Source organism: Trachymyrmex septentrionalis, unplaced genomic scaffold, assembly GCF_001594115.1.
Source record: "Trachymyrmex septentrionalis isolate Tsep2-gDNA-1 unplaced genomic scaffold, Tsep1.0 scaffold6, whole genome shotgun sequence".
Lineage (NCBI taxonomy): Eukaryota > Metazoa > Arthropoda > Insecta > Hymenoptera > Formicidae > Trachymyrmex > Trachymyrmex septentrionalis.
In genome coordinates this window covers 3,602,951-3,626,511 of record NW_017305778.1, presented here as the reverse complement: position 1 = coordinate 3,626,511, position 23,561 = coordinate 3,602,951, and the positions used below count along the sequence as shown (strand labels likewise).

Below are 23,561 nucleotides of genomic sequence, written 5' to 3'. Positions count from 1 at the left end.
ATCTGTTCTTCATCAATAGAAAATGGATAGAAATATTTGATCTTAACATGATTCTTAAATGAAAATAGAGAACTTCCTTTTCAATAATATTAAAAATCAAGGTTAATGATTAAAAATTGTTATTAAAAAGATTCTCAATTTATCAATTCAAAAACTTTTTACGGATTATCGATGTTTTCATTGTTATTGAAATATTGACGAACATTGTTTCAATCGCTATAGGGATAGCTTGTTTTTCTCTCGGTTAAGACCTTACTTATTTCAAGGACAAATTTGCATCGTGTTGTCAGAGAACACAATTAACACTTTCAACCGACATGCTATGCATACTATGGATGCTTTTTTTCAAGTTGCGTTGAAGTCACGCAAAGTATGTCGGTTTAATATTTCGGTTATACGAACACGCGATTTTATCTTCATTCTAATACAAAAAAATTCGCATACATGATAGATAATTTTTTCCATTAAAAAGATATTATTCTCTGTCATTCAGTCCTCCAAGAATAATTAATTTGTTAAGTGAGCAAAAATAAATATAAGCTCAAAACAAAATGAATAAAATATACGTTTCGACCCTTCAATTCAGGTCCTTATCAATATAAATCAAAATTACATAGATAACGCAAATTCCAAATTGGTGTTTTTCGACAATTTAGTTCGTTCTTCTTTATCCAAATACCAAATTAGCTATGTAATGAATAACCCAATGATTATCAAAAATATTAACTTCTATAATAATAATATAAAAACTTACATAAACTAAAACCGAAGTCAAATACCTTGCGTCATTAAATAGAATCACATCGCTCATTAGATTGTCAGATTTGCTGTGTAGTCATTCAAAAGAAACACGAAAACGAAAATTAAAGAATTATTAAACTCATTTGTCTAAATTTTTATTATATCAACTTATATATAAGCGTTTTTTCGCGACTCGACGTAAAGTCTTGTGGTGGCGACAGTCAGAGATACAATAAGAGTCGAAATAATAAAGTCACGTAGTTATTGAAATAAAAATAAAAATAAGAACAAAAGGCTAAAATTAACGTCACAATTCCGTAAATAAATTCATATATAGTGGGTCTAAAGAATACGTATCATTCTGTAAATTTAAACTCTGTTTCTGTTGCTTTATAAGGATCGCTTCCGAAATCAGTCTTTTATTAAGTATCTTTTCCTCGTCTAATATCTTCCCAATCAAAATCATGTTGATGACTAATTCTGTATTCTGTTATTACGGAATGCTGTGTAGTGTTTCAATTTATGTGATTTCTATGTTCATTTATCCGTGTCTTCAAACATCTACCTGTTTGACCCATATATGATGCTTCACAATCAATCATCTTGACAATCAATTTTATATACGACGACTGTGTGAGATAGCTTGGGACGAACGTCTTTATGACCCTTGATGAACCCCCTAAGATTATTAATCCATTTATATGCCATATGTATTGGAGTGGAGGAGTCTTTTTTAAAAAATGTTTTTATCTTTTCTGATAAAATTGGTATAAAGTGAATAGTAAAAAATTTGTGATTAATTTTACCTTTATGTCTTATCTGTAGGTGTGTTATCCTAGTTATTCCATTGTTTAAATTTTTTTTACAATCTATTTTTGATTTCAGAGAAGATATGAGTTTCAGTGGATATCTATTGTTTAAAAGAATTTTAATTATTAATTCGAAATTCTCTTGATGGTATATAGGATGGGACAAAGAAAGAACTCTATCAATTAAATCAATGATTGTTCCCACTTTTTAGCATAGGATGTCTAGAAAAATAATTTAGATAACGATCAGAAAAAGTAAGTTTGATATCAATTCTGAATAAGAGAATTTCGTTTTTTAATTAAACTGACATCAAGAAAATCTAACTTGTCCCCACCTATTTCAGTTGCAAATTTTAATTTGGAATGGAATGAATTAAACGTGTTCACCAATATATCAATGTATGACGCATCATATGCTAACGCAATGTCATCAACATACCTCACATAAAAGGATGGTGAAACTGAAAGTCTCTGTAATGCATTTCAAGATCTTGCATAACAATGCCCGACACAATGGGTGATAATAGTGAACTCATCGGAACACTAAAAGTCTGTTTATAAAATTTGTCATTGAAGCTAAAAATTGTTGAATAAAGAACTAATTCTAACGCTTTAAAAAATTCTCTTTTGGAAATGTTCATTTTTCTTTCAATGAGATGCCATCTCCTCTCTACGCCTTCAAAAATCAAGTCAATAGGTACATTTGTGAATAACGAAATCACATCGAAGAATAAAAGAACTTCGTTGTCAGAAATTGTCAAATTAGAAATGTTGTTAAATGAGATACCAGAATAAAATATTATTAATGTAGAGAAAAATAGAACAAGCTCCGAGTAATACTCATTGTATTAAAAAAATAGAAGTTTATCATTAGACGACAGTATTCATGAGAACACGACACATAAGCATTAAAATTAAGGTCATACTCGAAAGTATAAAAATCGTAGTAATAAATCATTTTCTTTCATAACTTTTTAACATTTATTTATGATATGTTTACAATTATTTTTGTAAATATCAGACTGTAATATGAATTTCCTAGTGCAAAACTGTACAAAGAGTAAATATCTTAAGTTTGATGTTTCTGCAAATTTTTAATTTTTTAATCATAAGATCATAATTTTGAAATCTGTTCTAATACACACACACATAAAAATCAAATTTCGAAGTATTAAGATCGATATTTTTAGTAAAAAATTTTAGTAAAAAGATTTTATCTAATTCAATCAAGGATCTATAGATACAAACGAAATGGGAGAAATTTAATGACAGTCAGGACAGGGTTTTTAAATTTATTCGGCAGAATGCACACGAAAGATTTTCAAAATAACTGCCGTTGGCCTATCACGTGCGAATAAAAAGTTTTCCTCAAGAAAGTCTTTTCGTATTTCTTCTAACCATGTGATGCACGCGGAGTAAAATTAGCCTCGCACCTTCGATCTATCGGAGATCAATTTCGACCCCGGGACGAGGGCGACCTTCGCGCGACATATTGCAAGCTGCTCCTTCCCCTTTTTCCAACAATCAGCGGGTCTACCCGTCCGTACGTCATCCACGTGACACGTTTTATGGGCGTTATTATCTCGTTTAATTCGGTAGCATGAGAAAATATCGTGAATAAATAAGAACGTTATTGATCAAGAAATGCGGGCCAGGGCAGTAAAAGTTCCGTTTCCTCACGTTCCAAATTGTGCGTTTCGTAATGGCGTTTTCACGAGCTCACCGCGCGCACGAGGAAAATAGCGAGCGCAACTGCGACGGCGTAGTAAAAAAAATCGTTATCTCTATACGCGTATCCATCACGTTACGATTTTTTTTTCTCAACGCGATCACCCATACAAGCGTAGCTACGATCGTGTGGGGGCGGGTGGGTGCACGCACGCATACACGCGCGATCGGTATCCACTGGCGATTGGTCCTCTTAACATATCGGCTAGGCGACCTACTACACGTGCCCCGATTCCACTCTCAAGGTGAATGACGAGCAATGAGTTATCGGACTTCGAGCTCAGGCATTTCTTCGCTCTGTTAGACGCTTTTGCCGCATTACCTGCGCGCGTGCGCGCGCGACTTCTAATCCGCGACACACTTGTGCCCGTATATTATTCATCGACCGCTCGAATATTTCAGTCATATCGCAAAGTAAATTGAAAAATTATGGCGAAAAATCGAAAAATCGACGAAAGACCGACGGTATATATTTTTCCTCGTGTTTTTTTCTTCCATTAATATCTATTATTATCGATTACGATATCGTACTGTTCCATAATCGATATTAAACGTTTTAGTTGTATGTTTCATAACTTGAATTTGTTTATAATAAATAGGAATTGTATTTCATATAAATCATGAAACAAAACATTCCAATTTTCTTTATGAATTTTAAAAAGATTTTAGAACTAGAGAAAGTAAAGAAATCCTTCCAAAAGATATATATAAATGAAATGTCATACATGCAAATCTTCCGTAATATTTCTTTCAAGCTTTTAATTAGTATCGTCTTCTACGAAACTCCACAAGATAAATTATAGTCTTTATAATTAAAAGTTTTAAAGACACTGTCGAGGAGCTTAGATCACATATTGTAATTTCTATTGAAGGTAGTATTTAATTGAATCGGGGTATGCAGGTCATATTCACGACTTGTGTACGAGCTAATTATTCTCGGCGACGTATAGTCAAATCAACGATGTTAAGGCTGCTGATATGGATAAACGCTTCATACTGCACGCCGCGTTCACCTATTCGTTCCTTAGTACGTAATCATGTAATAATGTCTATCAATATAAATCTAACGAAATGTCAAATTTTTGTGCAACAATTAAAAACAAATTGATATAAACATAAAGGCAATTAATATTTTAATTATTAACAAAAAAAAAACGAAAAACAATAACTTGTCAGTCAAATAATAAAAGTAGAATCTTGATAAAAAATGAACACATGAAACACTTTTATAGAAATCTGATTAATCCGATTAATTAGTGAATTAATTAGTATTTACAGAAATATTAAAATATAAACAATTTAAAAATATTTCAACAAAGACATCTCAGAATTACTTTAATTTAAAAATTTATATTATATAATACTATTGGTGCATTTACAGCGTAATATTATCGACGTTTTTTATTATAATGGCACGCGATATTCTTCAAATATTGTAGTTGTTTTTTTTCACGATTCTCTACAATAGGTAGTATTATTTGGCATGATTAAGAAGTCGCAATGAAAAGGAAAGCGATGTACCGTGTATAAATATATAAATGTTGAGACAAGGTACGCGCGGAGATGATAGCTGAACGACAGCATGACGACACCCGCCATTTCTCTCGGATAGTATGCAGATCTATTTTTGAGTGGTGGTTAAAATAGCTGAGCTTAAACTTCTGCTAGACACTGTCGGAGTTACCACGTCGGAAAGGAATTAGGTCAGACTTGAACGACAAAATAAGTATCAGCGGAGTAGTTTCAGATAGCGCTGATAGATAACAAAAAATAAGTAAAATCGATTATTAATGGCAACCTCGATAACTCTTATCTATCGTAGGGAAGGTACTTCTGTCCAGAAATGATGTCTTAAGAGTAATAACTATGTTTTTTTAAATAAGAATATTTGGATCTTTTTTCCCATGCTCTATTACCGTTACTCTTAGTAATTTGACAATTATGATAAAAAGCAAACATTTTCGTCTTTTAACAACTTCAAATTGTAATAAAAATGAAAAATTATATTCTTGTATATACTTAATAGCTACCTTCAAAGAAATATAATTCTTAAATAATTTAATAAAGACACTTTGTGTGTGAACTAATTTCGACTCTCTTTATTTAACTGTTATTTTGCAATCCGTAAAATTGTTATGGAAAATTACTAATATCTCGAATGGAATGTAAAAAGATCTGTCACAAAGAGCACAATAAATAAAAGTGATAACAATAATATAAATAAATTTTATCCAATAAGAGTATATATCAACAGTATTTTGTAACAATCCTATATTAAATTTATTTAAATTAAGCTTCATAGTCATGTGAAATCAGAATAATATTAACGAGATTATTTATTCATTTGCTAACTATCACAAAATATATATAATTCTAGTTTTAAGATTAATATCGTATTAAATTTGATATAACGTCATTGTACGCCAGATGTGAAAATAGAGCGAAGATATGGAAAAATATATAATCGAGGAAAACGCTGACCTGTATTTTCATCGCACGCCATTCATTCCATTATCTATTCCTTTTCTATTTCTATATATACTCGCTATTCAGTGATGGCACATGTGCAGAACGTAACGTGTTACGGAGATTACACCGAAAAGTGAAAGACTTTCAGAACACTTTCGATATACGGCTTCGACCTGTGAGTTTCCTTAGCACCTAGCGTACATGAGATATCGTTATCACATAGCTAGATATGCGAAATGCCGCGCGGTGAGAGATAACCCGGATTCTACCACGTAAAATTCCCTCATCGACGGAAAACGCACGCCATAGATGCCATTGCGACATCCTAGTATTAAAGACCCTATTATCAAAGTTTGACCACAAAGAATTTTGTGAAAATCCTTCGTTTTTATAATTCCTTCTATATATATAATTTTTTCCCGCACATATACATATACTACTTACTCTGTAATCTTAATTAAAGTTATAGAGTAAAACCGTATAAGTTAGAGTGAGATACAAATTAGAATGAGATAGTATTAGAATGACATAGGAGAAAAATTTATATATATATATATTTATCTTTCTTTGTTGTAGGATTCTAAAAAAATCGTTTGTGATTAGATTCTGTTACATCCAGAGAAAAGCTATGTTTAGATTGAAGAAATCATTTTTTTCGTTGATTTTTAAGTTGTTCATTTAAAATGAAAATACCGAAAAAAATATTTGTGAAGAAAATAAAAATTTATTTAATTTCGAAAAATACTACCTAATAATAATATATCTTTATTGAGAGCATAAATAACAATATCAAATTAAATAACATACAAAATAGTAACAATCATGTAAAGATAAATGATGTTCGAATCAAAGAAACTATTCTTTAACTGTAATGCACAAATTTCTTTAATTCAAATAAATTCTTTTTTAATCAAAGAAACTTTTCCCTAGGTGTGCGTATGCCAGATTTACATAGAATACAGGTCTCAGAATTAGACATATGATGTATTTCAGGTCGTAATAAGCTGTAGGACGTAGAACGTAGGACGCACTGAAGTTGGACGAACTTTAACTTTTGCGTTTTGCTTTCTGCAAGCGAAAATACGTCACGCGTTTTGCGTCCTATATGATCGGGCTTTAGAGGGTCTCTACGCGGCATGACCGCAGCATGCCACGTACATTTATGACCTAGGTCCGGTACGACATTATCGCGTCGTTAAAAACGACGATGTCACGGCTGTACAACTACCGAAACAGCCGTTGTGCCGGCTAAATTTAAATGCACAAAGTCTTTCTCTCTCTCTCTCTCTCTCTCTCTCTCTCTTTCTCTCGTTCTCGAGGAGCAGTTGCATAATCCGAAGTGACACGAGTAACGCATGCGGTACGGTGTCGTGGCGTACCAAAAGAACGCGAAACTGCGGAAGTAGAAGCGTAGCACGTTACCTTCCACAACGGCCTAAGAGACCGCATGATTGCCGGCGCAGTTTTACAAGCGAGTATCCTTGGCTATACTACCTGCTTCAACCGCGATCGATAACGCGATGCCACTCGGTTGTGAAAAAAAGTCGAGGCAACGAGTCCGTGCCATCGGTGCCCGCGAGTTGAGTAAAACAACAAACGGCGATCGTTCCGAGTCCCCCTTATTTTACCCTGGTGATCTGTGCAACCAATCGACGCGAATAGCGTATAGAGAAAAGAACGCAATCTAGCTGACGGCTGTGTAAGCGTAATTATCCGCACGTCGCTAATAACGTGATATTTTTATACGAAAACGAATCGCTAATTTACTCGATAATGATAACATCAGCGGTGTTGATTTTGCTTATCCATTAACCAATCAGAGGTGATTGATTTTTCACATGGACAAGGTAGAAAATCGGTTAGTTAAAAATCCCTCTCGGAAAACCTGGCATTCAACCAAATGGTGCTATTCGTCTTTACAAAAGTGCCTCATTCTAAAAGCGTGATTCATTCCGGAGATAAATAAATCGAAGTGTTCGATGCGGCAATGCTCCAGTTTACTTGTTTGGAACTTGAAGATCAACTTTAAAGTTGCAAAAATCAGATATCCCACCAATTAAATTAAATCACAACTCTCGCATTCATTTCCTAAAGTTGTGTAAAAAAAGTAGATTAGATCAGCATAACTTCTACGCGCTAGCCCAGCTTCCTAAATTTCATGTAGGACGGTATATTCAGCTGGGATCTTATATTTAAGATTGTTTTAAGATGCCACAAGCTAATCAGAGCTATTAGCATCTTAGGACGTTACTTAAGATGATCTTGGAATAAAAACCGAAAACTCTACATATAAATATACTAGGGTAGCGTTAAAAATTTTCACCCGAATACATTCAAATATTATTTGATTCTTGTTTAATTCGATATTTTTACAAAACAAACAAGGCTAAAGTGATATCTGAATATACCCGACTGAAGTTTCCGAACGTGGCTCAGCCGTAAAACTTGAAGAAAGAACCGGAAGACTCACTTGCTGAAACGGTGGCAGCTGCAGCAGATCCCTCTCCTCGGCGGCGGTTACCTCGAAGGTCGGTGCTGGTTGAGGTGGATATATGTTGCCCTTGCCGGGATACGACGTGCTTCGACGGAACTTGACCGGGCTGATACAGGAGGGATGCGCCGCTGCCGGGCCCGGATGGCCCGGGAATGTCGGACTCGGCTTGCGACCCTGCAGACCGGCTGCGGCCGCAACCGCTGCGGCGGCGTGCAAAGACGAATGCAGCGGTGGTATATTAGGTACGGATCTACCGCGGTTCCATGGCGACAGGCCCGGGCTGGCGACTGCGGCAGCAGCGGCCGCTTGCGGGCCCGCGCCCCATTGTTGCGGGGCCTGCGGTCCGCCTGACCACGCGGCGTATCCCTTGCCGGGCAGATAGACGCTTGGGTGTGACGTCGGTGGAGGTTGTTGCTGCTGCTGCTGCTGCTGATGCTGCTGTTGTTGCTGTTGCTGTTGCTGCTGCTGCTGCTGCTGCTGCTGCTGCTGCGCGGACGACACCTGCAGACCGCCGCCGTGTCTGGTGCCGGTGGGCGCACCCGCGTTACCGTGCTGTTGTTGTTGCTGCGGAAAATTGTGGCTAGCCGTGATGGCACGTCGTGTGCCGGTCGAAACCGCGGCGGCGGCACCGGTGCTGGCGAAAAGGCCCGCGGGTCCACCGGCTGGGAAATTCTGAAAGGCAGCGATCGAGCCGTTGACTGGTAACGCGGTGTGCAGACCGCCGTCATCGGGCGCGGACCAGAGGCTGGGTACACGGCCACCGGGATCAGCGAAGCCCTGCAAAGCTGATGTCGTGCTGCATGTAATGTCTTTCTCTGTCGACGAGGGCGTCGTCGGGGTAATGGCGATGTTCTCCGCCTCGATCACGTCCTTCGATTTGTCCTGTCCAGCCACGGTGTCGAGACCACCGCTCGGCGAGAGCGGAGCGGGCTTGCCTGTAGTTTGCTTCTCGATCAGTAGATCGTCCTGCATCGTGGATGTCGTTATGGTGACGGCGGCGCTGCTGATGTTGCTTGTGGTCGTACTAGGTTTCGGGCTGGTCAGGGTACTCGAGAAGAAGCTCGTCGCGCTGTAATCCCCCATAAATCACCGCGGAGCTTGCGATCGCCGAGCGTCTTTGCGACGTTGACGACTGTCGCGATAACCAGCAACGACCACCAGCTAGGCCCCTTTGGAAACTTGCTCCTCGTCTCCCACTCGGGTCTCGTTACTCGCGGCTCGAGGGTGCCGTTGTTGTCGAACGAAGGAGGACCGCTCGCGATCGCGTCCTCCACGTAGTGTAACTCGCCGTCGTAACTCGCAACTCCCGTTCGGCACGAGCGTGCGAGACAAACTATCGATCCACGGCCGCACGCGTAAAAACACCCACGGAGAGGAGCTTTCGAAAACCGAAAGACTGTGATCCTCCTTGTCACGTTGACAACTTCCTCCTCGTCTTCTTCTTGTCTTTCGCTCTTCGCTATCTTCCTTCCGCTGTTCTCTCTTTCTCTCTCTAACCTTTACTCTTTTTCTTGTTTAGTTTCCCACCTTCTATATCATGCCTCGATCTATTTTTCTCGGACTCAAGACATGTGTATAATCTCGTTCTCGTTTCTCCCTCGTTCTCCGATTGCTCCACTCACTCTCCTCAGAAAACGTTTCTCTAGATCCCACTGATGCCGTGTCGCCCCGGTACGATTCGGCAGCGACCCTGTCTCCGTGGCATCCTCTTGGTTGTCGGGGAGCCAAGCTCACTCGGCGACGCGCGTTGTCATTGTCGTCGCGACGCTTCTACGCGAAGCGTTGCTCGTTGCAAAACTGCCTCCTCCTTCCTAGATTCCTCCTGCCTCCCCCGTTCGATCGCTCACTCGCTCGTACGCTCGCTCGCCCCGAATACCACTCTCGTTTGTCGTGTGCGCGTCTCGTTCGCGGGCTATCCCCTGGCGAACATAATTTCGATCCACTCGGCGGGGATACACACTGCTGGACCACTTGGAATCCTCCCAAATACGCAGCGCAGCGCGCGCGACCTTTTGCTTGCCACTATCACACACACGCGACTACGGATACGAGGTCGCTCCGCGGATCGTATCGCGGAGGTGGTGGCGGAGGCGGAGGCGGAGGCGGAGGCGTTGGAGGACGGGAGGGAAGAGGGCGGGAGGGAAGAACGTGTATATAGCGTATACGCGATACGTTTCACCACCCCGTTTCACGGCCCGACGAAGCGAAACCGATTCACGTCCTTCGCGTGGCGATCGCCAGCGACTCCGCGACTCCGCGGCTGTCACACTCGAATCGCAGCTTTCCCCCGGGCGGCGTGTCGGGGCGGCGTGGCGGGCGAGTGAAGGAAGGTGGCTGATTTCGAGGATGACGATTCGAGACAGGATTCGCACTCGCGAAGCTGACAATCGTGCGCTACTCCCTCGACAACGTGTCGCCGTCGCCGATCGGCACCGATTGTTCCGCGTATCCCGCGTATCCGCGTCGCGGCGAATCGTCTGTCGCACGCGCGCGATCGATCGATCGCCGATAAGCTCCGTTTTACGTACGTGAGGTACGCTGACGCTCGGCACGGTCGGGGCTCGTCGATGTGGTTTATTGCACACGCGCGCGCACACCGTGAGCCTCGCGTGGACACTGTGACGAATGTGACGATACGCGGACTACGCGGAGCGCGCGGCGAGCCCGCGCCCAAGAGGGACGTAACGTGTGTCGTGCGCGGGGAGTCAGGTCAGGGTTACTACCACTGCGTCGCGCTCGCGACGTGTCTCAAGTCTCTCCACCCGGACGATAATCGGAGCGGAACGGAACGGAGCGGATTCGCACACTGCGCGGTAATCGCGGCTCGCGCGCGGCGCGGTAACCTGAGGGGCCAGCTCTCTTCCACACCTCCGCCGACGATCTCCCCGCCTACACGCGGTATCGTGCACCACCTCTGACCGCACACGTACGTCGGTCTCTCCCACCTCTCCACCTCTTCTACGAGGTACGACGGTCTAGCGTTGCCTCCTCCCGGTCGGCTCGCATATTTTCCCTATTTTCCCTCGGCGCGGCACTTGTGTGTTTCACCGTAGTCTATCTAGTAGTCTCTCCGTTTCCTACGTCGCGCGTACGCCCTCGCACCTCCGTCGACCACGCTCGAGCTCGAACGGAACGGAAGAGCGACAGAGGAGGGCTGGTGGAGGTGCAAGGAGGAGGAGAAGGAGGAAGAGGAGGAGGAGGCCCGGAAAACTCCAGCCAGCAGAGCGCGTTTTGACGACGCGACTTTCTGGTCTCTTCTCTGCCGCTGCTGCTCCTGCTGTTGCTGCTGCTTCTGCTGCTGCGTCGTCGTCGTCGTTGTCGTCGTCGTCGTCGTCGTCGTCGTCGTCGTCGTCGTGTATGCTTCTCGCGCGCGCGCGCGCCGCAGCAGTGCGATTCGTGCGTCGTGCCGACTTTTGGAGCACTGCGGCCGCGCCGCGGGTCGGGGCATGCCACAGCCCGTTCGGATATAAGTATCGTCGTGCGTGCAGCGCGTGAAGCCGTGCGCACTCGACGATCTTCGTCCGGCAGTCAGTCGTGCCGTGTACGTCTCGCCGTACTCCTTCTCGTGGACGTTATCGTCGTCGTCTACGTCGTCGTCGTCGTTACCGCCGCTCACGCAGGCGCCCTGACGTTGACGTCGCCACCGCCATCGCGGCCGTACCGGAACCACCACCGCGACGCCTGCCTCCCTCCACAACCGCGTCTATGCCGTTACCACCCTCTTCGCAACCCTCTAGTTATATATAGGGTGTCTTGAAATCGTGTCTCTTGAATATTGTTTTAGCTGTAAAGTCTATGATGAAAAGATAGATATGAATTTTTATCAATTAGATTTAGGGAGAGTTATATAGGAAAATAATACAGTTATAATTCCAAATAACACTATCAAATAGAAAATGAAAAAGCATAGGGCAAATTTTATTTTGAAATGAAATTTTTTTTTATTAATAATATAAGCAGTATTCGATATAAGAATTAATTACTGAACAAAAATGTTTTTAGAAATGCTGAAAATATAAAAAAAATTCGAAATTGTGTAGATATTTAATCTTAATCAGTATTCGCGGATTTAATGAACTGAACATTTTCTTTAATTACATTGTTTAAAATGTAATTAAAAAATTGTTTAAATATTTCATAATCTTACATAATTTTAAATTAAATCATCTAATTTCTCGAACTTTGATCTTCAAAATAAAAAAATCATTTATGTTAACTTTAAGCAAAGACCGTCAATACCAGTTAAAGAAATTTCGGAGAGAATACCGATTAGGATTAATCGAAATATTTTTAAGAGTTAAAAAATCAAGTTTCTTTTTTCTTTTTTATTTTTGAAATATATAAATAAACGGTAAATAAAAACTTTATTTTTTAATTAATTTTAGAATTGTTTTCTTGAATAATTGAGTTTAAGATTTATCAAAATATTCGATTGAAGGCAAACGATAAATAAGAATAACAATCTCTCACAAAGTTTTTATAAAAAAAAAAAATCAGGTTTTGATATTTCTTTTATGCATTCTGCGGTAAAAGACCATCAATAGAATCGAACTTTTAAAAAAATAAGATTCAATAAAATATGATTTTTCTACAAAATTCCTTAACTCTATCTTCAAATTTTAATTGAATCTTCTCAAATTTTATTCTGCAGCTTTTTGAGATAGGATTTTCGAAAGAACGGTATTATTGCTGTATAAAAGAAACCGGGAATCCTGATGTACCATCGAGGACTCGAAACTGTCTCAACAACAATCGACGCAAGTGTCACGAGGCGACAGCGGTAGCTTGATAAGCGCAGCGCTCGATAAGAGCCGAGAGAGCCGATTTCGGTTTACGTACGATGGAACAGAGAGAGGAAAAAAAGAGAGATGAAGCGAGGTACAGCCTCCGTATGGTGTCCGCGGGGGATTAGAAACGGCGCGTAAATAAAAATGTCACGACAAGGGCGATTTATAACGGTGGATAACGAGAAGATCGCGCGCGCGCATTCTCGTTGGAAGAGGAAGCGAATGTACGCGCATGCGCGCTTGCTACGATGGTGAAGCATAGGAAGTGTCCGTAATTGCACGCGAAATCTTGCATGCCTTCTCGATGTAGAGGTACCGTCTTGCGAGTAGGAGGCGCGACGCGCTGCCTTCGTCGCAGGTTGGCCATAAATCTCTCATGATTAGCCACGGGATGCGAATTACTGACCGTCGACGATGGCATAGATCAAGTCGCGGCCTACATTGTTCATAAATGCGCGTTCCCGCGCTTTGACTTGCGTAAAGCCCATTCTATAAATTAGTCGAATATTCTCTTTATATTCAACTGTAATTGGTCAATTCTTACAACCACAACTATTTACAACTTATGCTTACACAATTGTAGAATAAATTTAACAAGACGTACGGAATACTTTCATCCGCGATGCGGCGATTACCGCCGAGAACGAAAATAATCTAATCGTTTTGATGGATTCTTTCTTGATATCATCGATAATGTGGGACGATGATAAGGTCTTGGATTTAATCTCTTTGTGATTAGCGCGATCGTTACTTTCTTTTTTTTTTATGTAAGTACATATCATGTTTCACTGATTGAGATTCCATAAGAACTAGATGTAACATCGTAAGACTCATTTAACTCTATATAAAAATACAAAAATATTAACAAAATAAAAGGAAAAATTAAAGATAACTGTTATTTAAGGCTCGATCCATTCATCACGGATCTTTAGATTGATGACGTCAGAAATAAAAAAAACGTATAATGAAAATTCTTGCAAAATATATTAAAATATATATATTAAAATAGAAATATATTCTTTACTATTTTTTAATATATTTTTAATATATTTTTCGATATATTTTTAAATATATTTTTTTAAACATATTTTTCTATATATCATTCACTCGCAAAAAAACCGGAATACTAAATTTTTGCACAAACTTTTAATATTTTCAAATAGCAATAAAATATTAAAATTGAAAATATTAAAAATTTGTGCAAAAATTTAGTGTTCCGGTTTTTTTTGCGCGTGAGTGTATTTTTCAATATTATTAAAATAGAAATATATTTCTCAACAAAATAATATTTGTATTTGAGAGTACATTTATAAAATATACCGAAAACTTATTTTTTATTTCGGAATAGAATAAAATTTGTCTTTATCTCATTTGACAACTGTAGTTATATATATTTTTTTTGGTTAGACATAATTCAATTTCAAATATATGTAGTGATTATATATTTATTCATTACCAGATCACATAAACAGTTTTCAGTATGTTTTATTGCAAATAATATTTCATTATTACGTAATTTTTTTGCTTCTAACGTCACAATCTAAGATGGCTCTCAATAGTTGACAGACGTCAAGATAGAATTAAAATTAATTACTCTGTTTTCTGTTGCATTAGGCTGCACTAAAACTTTCTTTCTCACTTTCGGAAAATATCAAACATATACCTATTTCACTTTAAATTCTAAAAGTGTACACTGGTTTAGCACAGAAAGCAGACCTCATATATTTTTTTATCTCTAGACTATAAGATTTCGATCAAAATTGGAGTTTTTGCAATGAACAAGTATAAGATAATGGAATTAAACAATTTAAAAGCATATGGATTTATTTTCATTGTTATATCTTTTTTACCTTGCGCAAGTGAGATGATTTCGTATTCCCTCGATTATTTTGAACACCATACCGTCAAGAAGTATTGTCTTGGAGTAAATATATACTTTTATAATTAATTTATATACTTTTATAATTAATTAATTTAAAAACAATTTAGACGTTACTAGCGACGTACGACGATCTGTTGAAAGAAACTCCCAGTTTTCGCAATAAAAAAACGATTACCAAGACGAAAGTATCGATATTTGAAACGATGACTTCGCAAAGATGGCCGCAAATATTATATAGAGGGCGCTAGAGTGGACTTGTGGCCAAAATTTTATGGAGCGCCATCTCACGGCCGGAAAAGATACTTTTAGAGTGATTATATTCACGTCGATCGCTTTACAGTCTAGAGTCACGTCTTTCGTTGCATTACGCAAATACACTCTCGTCCCGTTCGGCTGCATATCATTGCGTTTTGACGTTTTAGTAGACAGAACATCACCCGTATAAGAATTGTCTCGTTGTGTATTTAATCAACATTAATTTGCAAAATGAACAGGCTCTTCGGACGTGGTAAACCCAAGGAACCGCCACCAAGCATCACGGACTGCATCGTGGGGGTAAGGAAGATAAATGTGTTGTTAAAATATATGATCATTGCTTGCTATTTTTTTATCGCAATACTGCGTCAATCACAGTACTCGTGGTGTAAAAATTACACCACGCCTGATTTTACATTGAGGCATAACATGTCGATAGCCAGGTATTTTCTAATTTTTTGAAACACGGGATCTATTTGTAAATACATAATGTTTTTCATCAAGGTTGACAGTAGAGCAGACTCTGCAGAAAAGAAGATAGCTAGACTAGATGCAGAGTTGAAGAAGTACAAAGATCAAATGGTCAAGATGAGGGACGGGCCAGCAAAGAATGCAATAAAGGCCAAGGCTCTGCGTGTGTTAAAGCAGCGAAAGATGTACGAGGCTCAAGTAGATAACCTGCGTCAACAGGCATTCAACATGGAGCAAGCAAACTATGCCACTCAGACATTAAAGGATACCCAGGCAACTGTAGTTGCTATGAAAGAAGGCGTTAAGCAAATGCAAAAAGAATTCAAAAATATTAACATTGATCAAATTGAGGTATGTTGGAAAATAATTTTATAATATAAATGCTTTGATTAAATGCTTTAATTCAATGCTACATATGTTGCTGTATACAGGATATTCAAGATGATTTAGCAGATATGTTAGAACAAGCTGACGAAGTACAGGAAGCGATGGGTCGCAGCTACGGAATGCCAGAAATTGATGATGATGAATTAGCAGCGGAACTAGAAGCTCTTGGTGATGACCTTGCCTTGGATGAAGATACTAGTTACTTAGATGATGCTATTAAAGCACCTAGTGCCCCAGACAAAGAACCTGGAACAAGTTCAATCAAGAACAAGGTTATTATTTAATATTGATACACAATTTTTTCTGGTCCTTTAAAGTTTATTTGTGTCACATGCTCCTATCGTAGATCTTACTCCAACACTTGGAGTGAATAGGAACTTTGATAGGAGGATGTTTGGAGCATGTGGTGAACACAAATCTTTACACGATGGGTTTGTGTCCTAAAAATTGACACATTTTTATTAAATTTACAAATATATAAAAATTAATTATATCTTACTTTAACGTCTTTAAATTATTATAAGGTATATATTTAAAAAATGTATATAAATGTGTCATAACTTTTTTTGATGCATCTAGTATTTTAAAGAAAAAAAATATATACGGTATGAATGACTTAATTATATGTATTAAAAATTAATAAGAATACTTGATAATATAATTCTATGCAGCAAGTTGATGTTATTTATCATCATGTGAAAACGTTATCACGACGTCAATTTAACGTCCAAATGACAAATAACATCACCTTATTGCCTGAAATGAAAGAGGAGTATGTATAGCTTGCAAATTCTTTAAAACTATAATTAGTCAAGAATAAGAGAGAGAAGATGCATATATAATTTATGTTACATATAAAAACCACTCAAGTTTCCAACTGATAAAATGTATGTGTTTTAAATGTGCTTACAGGATGGTGTTCCAGTGGATGAGTTTGGCTTGCCACAAATACCTGCTAGTTAAATTTAAAGATACATCAAAATTTATAGATAAGACAAATAAGCTTAAGATTATTCGCATGCATGCCCAAAGACGTAAGATCCTTCAAAAACAAGACATATGGCTTTTAATCGATACTCACGCAACACAAATTAATGCTCTAACAATGTTTTGTTGACGTAACTTGTGTAAAAGGTATTTAGTTTACTTCTGTATCAATAGATTTTTGTTACTGTCTTCAAAGTCACTATTTTTATTAAATAAATATTATATGTTGTACATAAAAATTAATAAATTAATAAATATTAATTATAAATGCAGGAAAATTTTTTGTTATGTATAAAAAATGATATAAGATTCATTCAAATTCTATCTTCTTTTTCATCTTCTTTTTACAAATTGATTAAATTACTTGCAATCTAGAAATACTCGTCTCTTCCATATTTTGTATTTCTGCATAACATTCACATAAACTGAGAATATTTTCTTTGCTCTCAATAAAATGCGTTTCTTCGAATCCATGTACTTGCGTATAGTGATGAACATGTGCCTAAAATGCAATTTTCAATTTATAATAAAATATATATTTTATAATCATGTAATCATGAAGTTAATGTTGAAAAATAATTTTTGTAATTATTTTGTAATTATTTTTTATTGAATGATATATTTTAAGAATAGCAAAAATGAACAATTTCAGAGACTAAAAAATTATGCCCATTTTTTTTTTAATATGAAGTTAAGTTTCATTACAATGTACCTTTTTCTTATACAATTTAGAAAACTCTCGGATTATATCCTTGAATAATGAAGACATGGCAGATGAATTAAGAAGACACAGTAATGATGATGAATGCCCTGCTGAAGGAACCGAACATAATCCTATTTTCATACAATCCCTACTCCACAAAGTAAATTTTGATTTGTTTTGAAATCTACGAAAAATAATATAATTAATATAAAATAATTATTGAATACTGTTATATGTCTATTTTAAAAAAAGCAAAAGAGATTAAACCTTTCGATATTTCGTTTTATGCCAGTCAAAGTAGCATTTCCCCTCGCAATGTGCGCTGCGGCAAGAATAACTGAAGTAGATTGAAGTGGATCTAATCTAATTAATTGATTATTTCGCGACCATGCATTTGTGAACATTTCGTCCTGCAATCTTAAATATTAAATTAATATTTTGCTGTTTTTTTAATTTCAAATACAAAATTTAAAAAAAAACAAGAAAGGGAACTAATATACTTTGCTTCTTGCATGGTGCACATATTTGGAGCAGATAAAGTGATAGGGCTGATACTGTTGAATATATAATGTAATTTTGGATAAGGTACTAAATTTGTAGCTATTTCATTCATATCCATATTTAAGCTTCCTGGAAACCTGGATCCACTAAAACAAATTACTATCTTCAAAATGCCACAAATCTTGTAATCACAGATCTAAAATTTAATTACCTAGTCAAGTGCAAGAGCATATTGACAACGATACTGTTCATATCTTGAAACGGTTTGCACGAGGCATTATAATTTACTTGGCCCGTGTTATCTCGTTTATTTATTTGAGCATTACATATATCTAAGAGAGCTTTATTCTCTACAGGAAGTACACATGTGGCATGTTCTATAAGTTCTTGAGTTGCAAGTAATGTGTTGTAAGGGGCAGTTATGGTATCTTGTGTATTTGCTGGATATACACATGACACAATTCTAAAATTATTAAATCTCATTTGTTAATTCTAAAATATCGCGCGCGCGATGATATATAATCTCTAATCTTTTACATTCTCAAGTTATATATGATCAAGTTTTAAGATTTAATTAATCTAATCAACATCTAAGTATACATATTAAATTAAAAAAGCACCTTTCTACATGAGGGTAATTATCTTTTAACAGTTTTAAGATTGCTGTTCCTAATCCAGATCCAGTGCCACCTCCCAAGGAATGCATCAATAAAAATCCATGAAGTCGATCACATTTTTCAACTATGTATCTTACACTTTCTTCTAAACGATCATGATAATCGTTACCGTGAACATGATATCCTATTGCCCTAGAAATCAAATTATTACACCACGAATTTTTGTAGTGTTATTTAATACATTTTTTTTTTTCACAAACTACCAATTATTTCCAGATCCTGGGTAATTCGTTACGATACATGTCCGATCAAATAATTGGCGCAGTGGACCTTGCTCAAATCTAGATAGAACGCTGTCTTCCATATCTACTAAGACAGCCTGCTTCAGAAAATTATTATTAAATATTAGAAAATATGTGATAACTTTTATTATTGTAGTTTTACGAAATTAAATTGAGTAATATTAAATACACACCCTAGCTTTAACTTTAGCTGCGTTTAAGTCAGCTACATCTTGAAAATGCAATTTAGATTTACTATTTGGAATATGAAAGAAACTAGAAAAGGCATCGGAAAGATCGCCAATATATTTGACATGATTTCGATGTACTTTGAGCAAATTGACATCACCGGTAGTAGTCTGAATGCCATATTCATGCAAGGCTAAGGGCCAGAAAGCTGATCCTATTTGATTCCCGCACTGGCCAACTAAGATATTGAAACAAAGAAAATAAAAAAAGCAATTTGTTTTTCAAGTCGACGCTGTTTTCATTGATAAAACCGTTTAAATTATGCCGGTTGTATGCATTTACCTTGCACTGTAACAAATTGACTCATTATTTTTATTACATTCAGAACCTAAGATGTCGATATAATTCGTCATTAAATCCAACAATTTCTACAATAAAAATTATTTCCTGTCAACTTGTTATGTTACGTTTGAGACTACGTCTAAATTGTTTGTTTACTTCAATTACACTCTTATGTTATTTCTACTATATTCGATTTCTACTATAAAGTCACGTAAATAGAGTTAAGATTTAAGAGAAGAAAGAGGAAAAGAAGAAGACAAAGACACAAAAGAATCAATCACAGAAGAGATGTTTTTGACATGTACGAATAAAGAAGAAATAGATGTTTTTATTGTGTACACATAAATGTTCCAGTTGGCAGACCAACATATGCACCTCGGCTCGCGAGATCTCGCTCATCTCGCAACACTCGAACAGTCGATAAAGATCGATTCGCTGCATCCGTTTTCTCGCAACAATTCGACAATTCATGTTTAAATCTTTTATTTGTCGGATTTTCGGTACGACCGGTCTGACTAGTGCCGGTGGTATGCAGCGAGTTGTATGGCGAAGGTAATACTAGTGAATGTGAGAAAAAATTTCGTTGAATCGGGAGAATGTATAGCGCAACTAGGCTGTCGAAATGGATTCTTCTGTGTCTCTATTTATCCCAATATGCGTTCGCACGGCGCATTCTCGACGAACCAAGTAAGCTTTAGTTAACCTCTCCGTTGACCAGAAGATAAGCTCTTTGATGATTCTGTTATCAGAAATTGTGCAATTGAGAAAAGCAACAATAATATATCGTTGATAATTAGCTGTATGATAACACATACGAGTATGTCTTCGTATGTCAGGCGATATATATACTTAATCATTAAAATGCTCCGAACAGAGTGCACAATCATGGTTACTTATTTTGTTATTAAAATGTATTTAATAGTCAAATTATAACTTTGTTATCCATTTCCTTAATCATTATAAGCTTAAAATATACAAGGTTATTTTAATTATATTCCTAAAATATTGTTTTATTATCAAGTTGTTAACATTCAAACCTTTTCACAACTTAAAATTGATAAAAGGAAATAAATTGCATTTTCTTTTTCTAAATGTTGTTGACTAATTTATGATTGTAAATATTTATTTTTTATATTTTATAGTTACGATATATTTTGGTACATGTTATGTTTCAGGAATACATTTTTTAAATGCAGATGACAGTGTACAAAATAATCATCCTGGTCTAAAAACATATTGTCACAATGCTACATCAAAGTATTTAACACATATGTGGAGAACAATGACTGTAAGAAACTTTCAGGAATGTACTTACATATAAAAGATTTTCATATATATATATTATATATAATACAAACTTTTAATATTACAGATGCATCTGAATATTAATTCAGACTCCTATATTTTATACGATGGCAAAACACCTCAAGAAATCCACCAAAAGTATGATGAAAATGATAAATCATGGAGTCTTAATCTGTTTGATACAGGAAAACATAGGCAATTTAAGATTAATCCATTTGAAGATACATGTATAGGTATTTATATAGATTCTCCCAGTGAATCTATCTATATAATGACACTGAAAGAAACACGTAAGCATCTGAATTGCTTTGAGATTACTCTATTTTGTAAAAATAATTGACAATATATCATCTTTCATCATCAGGTATCAATGTTTGGAGACTGACATTGATGGTAACAGGTATTATAATTTTCTGGTGTGCCAAAATATTAAGTCGGAATTCATTGTTTTATTATGCTTGTGGCATAATACTTGGAGTCAGTTTATCTATTATAATTTTAATATATGTGGCTGGGAAATTGATTCCACGGGTATTTATTTTAATATAAATACATATGTTTGCTTCTAATATATTTTTTAATAAAATATTGTATATACATATTTTTCTTGTTAAGGGAAAAACTATGTACGTAATATTTGCTGCATCGATGAGTCTTTATATTGCTAAAACATTATGGGAAAACATGCAATTAATTATAATGCAATATAGAGAATGGGTGATGTGGTATGTTCTTGTTACATCTCTGATTAGTTTCGTAATTTGCTACCGTTTTGGTCCAGTTACCAATACGAGAACAAAACAAATAATAGAATGGTTTTTGCAGGTAATGTGTCATCTTATTGTGTACGTTCTTTTTTTTAAATTTATTTTTAATTGTTTTATGTTCATATAGCTTGTAGGATTGGCACTGATTTATCACAGTAGTCACTTTCATGAAGCATCTTTTTCATGTTGCATTATTGTTATATTTTTCTATAACTTTCCGAAAACAGCATTTGGGCGAGCAAAGAGGTATTGGTAAGCATCGATATGATGTGTACTATATAATTATTAATTCGCTATTTTAGCCAGCTATAATCTATGTACTACACAAAATTGCAATTGTGTGAACATTGATCATTTTTTAAATTAATTGCTTGAATAAACTTCTAATTTATTATATATACATTCTTCTCCTTTTGTTTATTGTTTATTTTTTCTTTTTTGTTATCTGTATGCATTTATACTAATTTTATAATAATTTACAGTTTTGTAGATATTTAATATTATTTGAATAATAAGTTATGTATATATTGCTAATGCTTAAATTAATATATAAACATTATTTATCTACTAGTGCACAATTCTGTCTTAAGCACAATTATGTACGTTATATTTACTTAGTTTTATGTATTATGTTTAATTTTTATTATAAAATATTCATATATTATTATTAAGCTTAATATGTTCAAACAATTTTTGAGTAATTTTTGTACTTACAATGTATCTTGTATATTAAGTAGTTGTATTTTCAGTTTTTGCAATAAAATGCATTATATTCTTTTTTAGATTGCGTTTTATTCTTTATACAAATAAATTTTATTTAGAATTAATATAAATCTTACCTACATAAAAAATTTATAAGCGCATTATTAACTTGTCAAATATCTAATCTTTATTATGTTTGGCTGTGTAAATTTTTCAAATATGCAATAATCAATTATGTATTAAGTACACGAAGGTTTTTATATTTTTTTTCAATTTATGAACATGAAAATGAATGAGGTAATACAGAGCTTTTTCTTTTTTTAAATGAGGCAACACGTGTTTCCGGAAAAACGAAAATTAATTAATGAAGATCAATATCGTCAAGAAGGAATACGACAAACTAGGAAAGCTTTAAAAGGATTGCAAAACTATTGCTCCAGTCCGGAATGCAATCCTTGGAAGACAGTTTTAAAACTGAAAGATCCGATAAGGTTTCAGTTTGTTAAATTTAATATTACACAATATGTAGTAAAACGTCGTAATTAACAATATAGATATGAATCTTTCAGATTTGCGAGATTTATGGAAGGAGAATCGCATTTATTAGAGGATGAAATTGAAGAACACGAAGAAGAAACTTCGAAAATTTTAGAAAAAGGGGAATACACAGATGATGATGATGACTCTTTTTGAATAGAAATGCATCTTCTTTCCTAGATATTAGATCCCAATCTGAAGAGTTACAGTGTCCGAGTACAAATGCTTAAATAAGAATTTCATAAGAAGTATCATGTAAAAATTCATATTTACTTCTTATAACGATAGTTTAAGCCTAATAATAATATATATAGTATTTATTTTTTGTTTGTGTGAGTTAATAAAGATTTTTCACTTAAAGAGATTGTGAAATAGGTACTTAAAATAATAATATAAATTAATTTGTCTATATCTTTGCTTAAACAATTCTATGTGACGGATTCCTCTAAAATATGTATAGCTATACATGTTTATGAAATAATTTTTTTATGAAGATGACGTGTGTCTTATATTAGTAATATTTTTCTGATTATACGAGAAAGATTGCATAAAAATAAATAAAAATTTTACAATCCAATTATTTTGTTTATTTTTTTTATTTATATTA

General features: G+C 36.0%; 4 protein-coding genes across 6 annotated transcripts in view; 2 read left to right on the top strand and 2 right to left on the bottom strand.

Moving 5' to 3' along the window:
* The window catches only part of LOC108752276 (cytoplasmic polyadenylation element-binding protein 2-like), a 158,755-nt gene extending 147,905 nt beyond the window's left edge, over window positions 1–10,850 (bottom strand). Inside the window, exon 1 of the mRNA XM_018492979.1 lies at window positions 8,218–10,850. Within this exon, the coding sequence (XP_018348481.1) occupies window positions 8,218–9,324 (1,107 nt within the window). The 5' untranslated portion in view covers window positions 9,325–10,850. The remainder of the gene's footprint in view (window positions 1–8,217) is intronic.
* Window positions 10,851–15,229: 4,379 nt separating this feature from the next.
* On the top strand, window positions 15,230–17,799 carry LOC108752221 (charged multivesicular body protein 5). 2 transcript variants are annotated; one of them, XR_001939540.1, is made up of 5 exons: window positions 15,230–15,465; window positions 15,670–15,987; window positions 16,068–16,295; window positions 16,936–17,157; window positions 17,743–17,799. XR_001939540.1 is itself a non-coding variant. In XM_018492901.1 (4 exons), exons 1-4 carry the CDS (start codon window positions 15,397–15,399, stop codon window positions 16,984–16,986), a joined length of 666 nt encoding a protein of 221 aa, XP_018348403.1. In that variant the 5' UTR covers window positions 15,230–15,396; the 3' UTR covers window positions 16,987–17,219. The 2 variants fall into 2 exon arrangements, 1 of the variants encoding a protein (XP_018348403.1); XM_018492901.1 differs by lacking the exon at window positions 17,743–17,799 and having other exon boundaries at window positions 16,936–17,219.
* LOC108752220 (tubulin epsilon chain-like) lies at window positions 17,366–19,901 on the bottom strand. The gene is made up of 9 exons (XM_018492900.1): window positions 19,644–19,901; window positions 19,307–19,539; window positions 19,095–19,210; window positions 18,835–19,023; window positions 18,426–18,677; window positions 18,214–18,360; window positions 17,981–18,130; window positions 17,723–17,897; window positions 17,366–17,512 (listed from the first exon to the last, which is right to left on the bottom strand). The coding sequence occupies exons 1-9, from the start codon at window positions 19,666–19,668 to the stop codon at window positions 17,366–17,368; spliced, it is 1,434 nt and encodes a 477-aa protein (XP_018348402.1). The 5' UTR covers window positions 19,669–19,901.
* A 213-nt stretch (window positions 19,902–20,114) lies between these two features.
* LOC108752251 (nuclear envelope integral membrane protein 1) lies at window positions 20,115–23,215 on the top strand. Of its 2 annotated transcripts, none has more exons than XM_018492951.1 (8): window positions 20,115–20,330; window positions 20,819–20,931; window positions 21,016–21,238; window positions 21,313–21,479; window positions 21,564–21,773; window positions 21,843–21,961; window positions 22,747–22,908; window positions 22,987–23,215. In XM_018492951.1, the coding sequence occupies exons 1-8, from the start codon at window positions 20,240–20,242 to the stop codon at window positions 23,108–23,110; spliced, it is 1,209 nt and encodes a 402-aa protein (XP_018348453.1). In that variant the 5' UTR covers window positions 20,115–20,239; the 3' UTR covers window positions 23,111–23,215. The 2 variants fall into 2 exon arrangements, with proteins under 2 accessions (XP_018348453.1, XP_018348452.1); XM_018492950.1 differs by having other exon boundaries at window positions 21,843–21,967.
* Window positions 23,216–23,561: the final 346 nt, after the last annotated feature.

Coding starts and splice junctions, on each gene's coding strand:
- LOC108752221 (XM_018492901.1), top strand. CDS start 15,397: ATGAACAGGCTCTTCGGACGTGGTAAACCCAAGGAACCGCCACCAAGC. Junction 15,988..16,067: donor TTAACATTGATCAAATTGAG/GTATGTTGGAAA, acceptor TGCTGTATACAG/GATATTCAAGATGATTTAGC. Junction 16,296..16,935: donor CAAGTTCAATCAAGAACAAG/GTTATTATTTAA, acceptor ATGTGCTTACAG/GATGGTGTTCCAGTGGATGA.
- LOC108752220 (XM_018492900.1), bottom strand. CDS start 19,668: ATGAGTCAATTTGTTACAGTGCAAG. Junction 19,540..19,643: donor TCAATTTGTTACAGTGCAAG/GTAAATGCATAC, acceptor TCAATATCTTAG/TTGGCCAGTGCGGGAATCAA. Junction 19,211..19,306: donor CAGCTAAAGTTAAAGCTAGG/GTGTGTATTTAA, acceptor TTTCTGAAGCAG/GCTGTCTTAGTAGATATGGA.
- LOC108752251 (XM_018492950.1), top strand. CDS start 20,240: ATGTATAGCGCAACTAGGCTGTCGAAATGGATTCTTCTGTGTCTCTAT. Junction 21,774..21,842: donor TAATAGAATGGTTTTTGCAG/GTAATGTGTCAT, acceptor ATGTTCATATAG/CTTGTAGGATTGGCACTGAT. Junction 21,968..22,746: donor GGGCGAGCAAAGAGGTATTG/GTAAGCATCGAT, acceptor TTTTTAAATGAG/GCAACACGTGTTTCCGGAAA.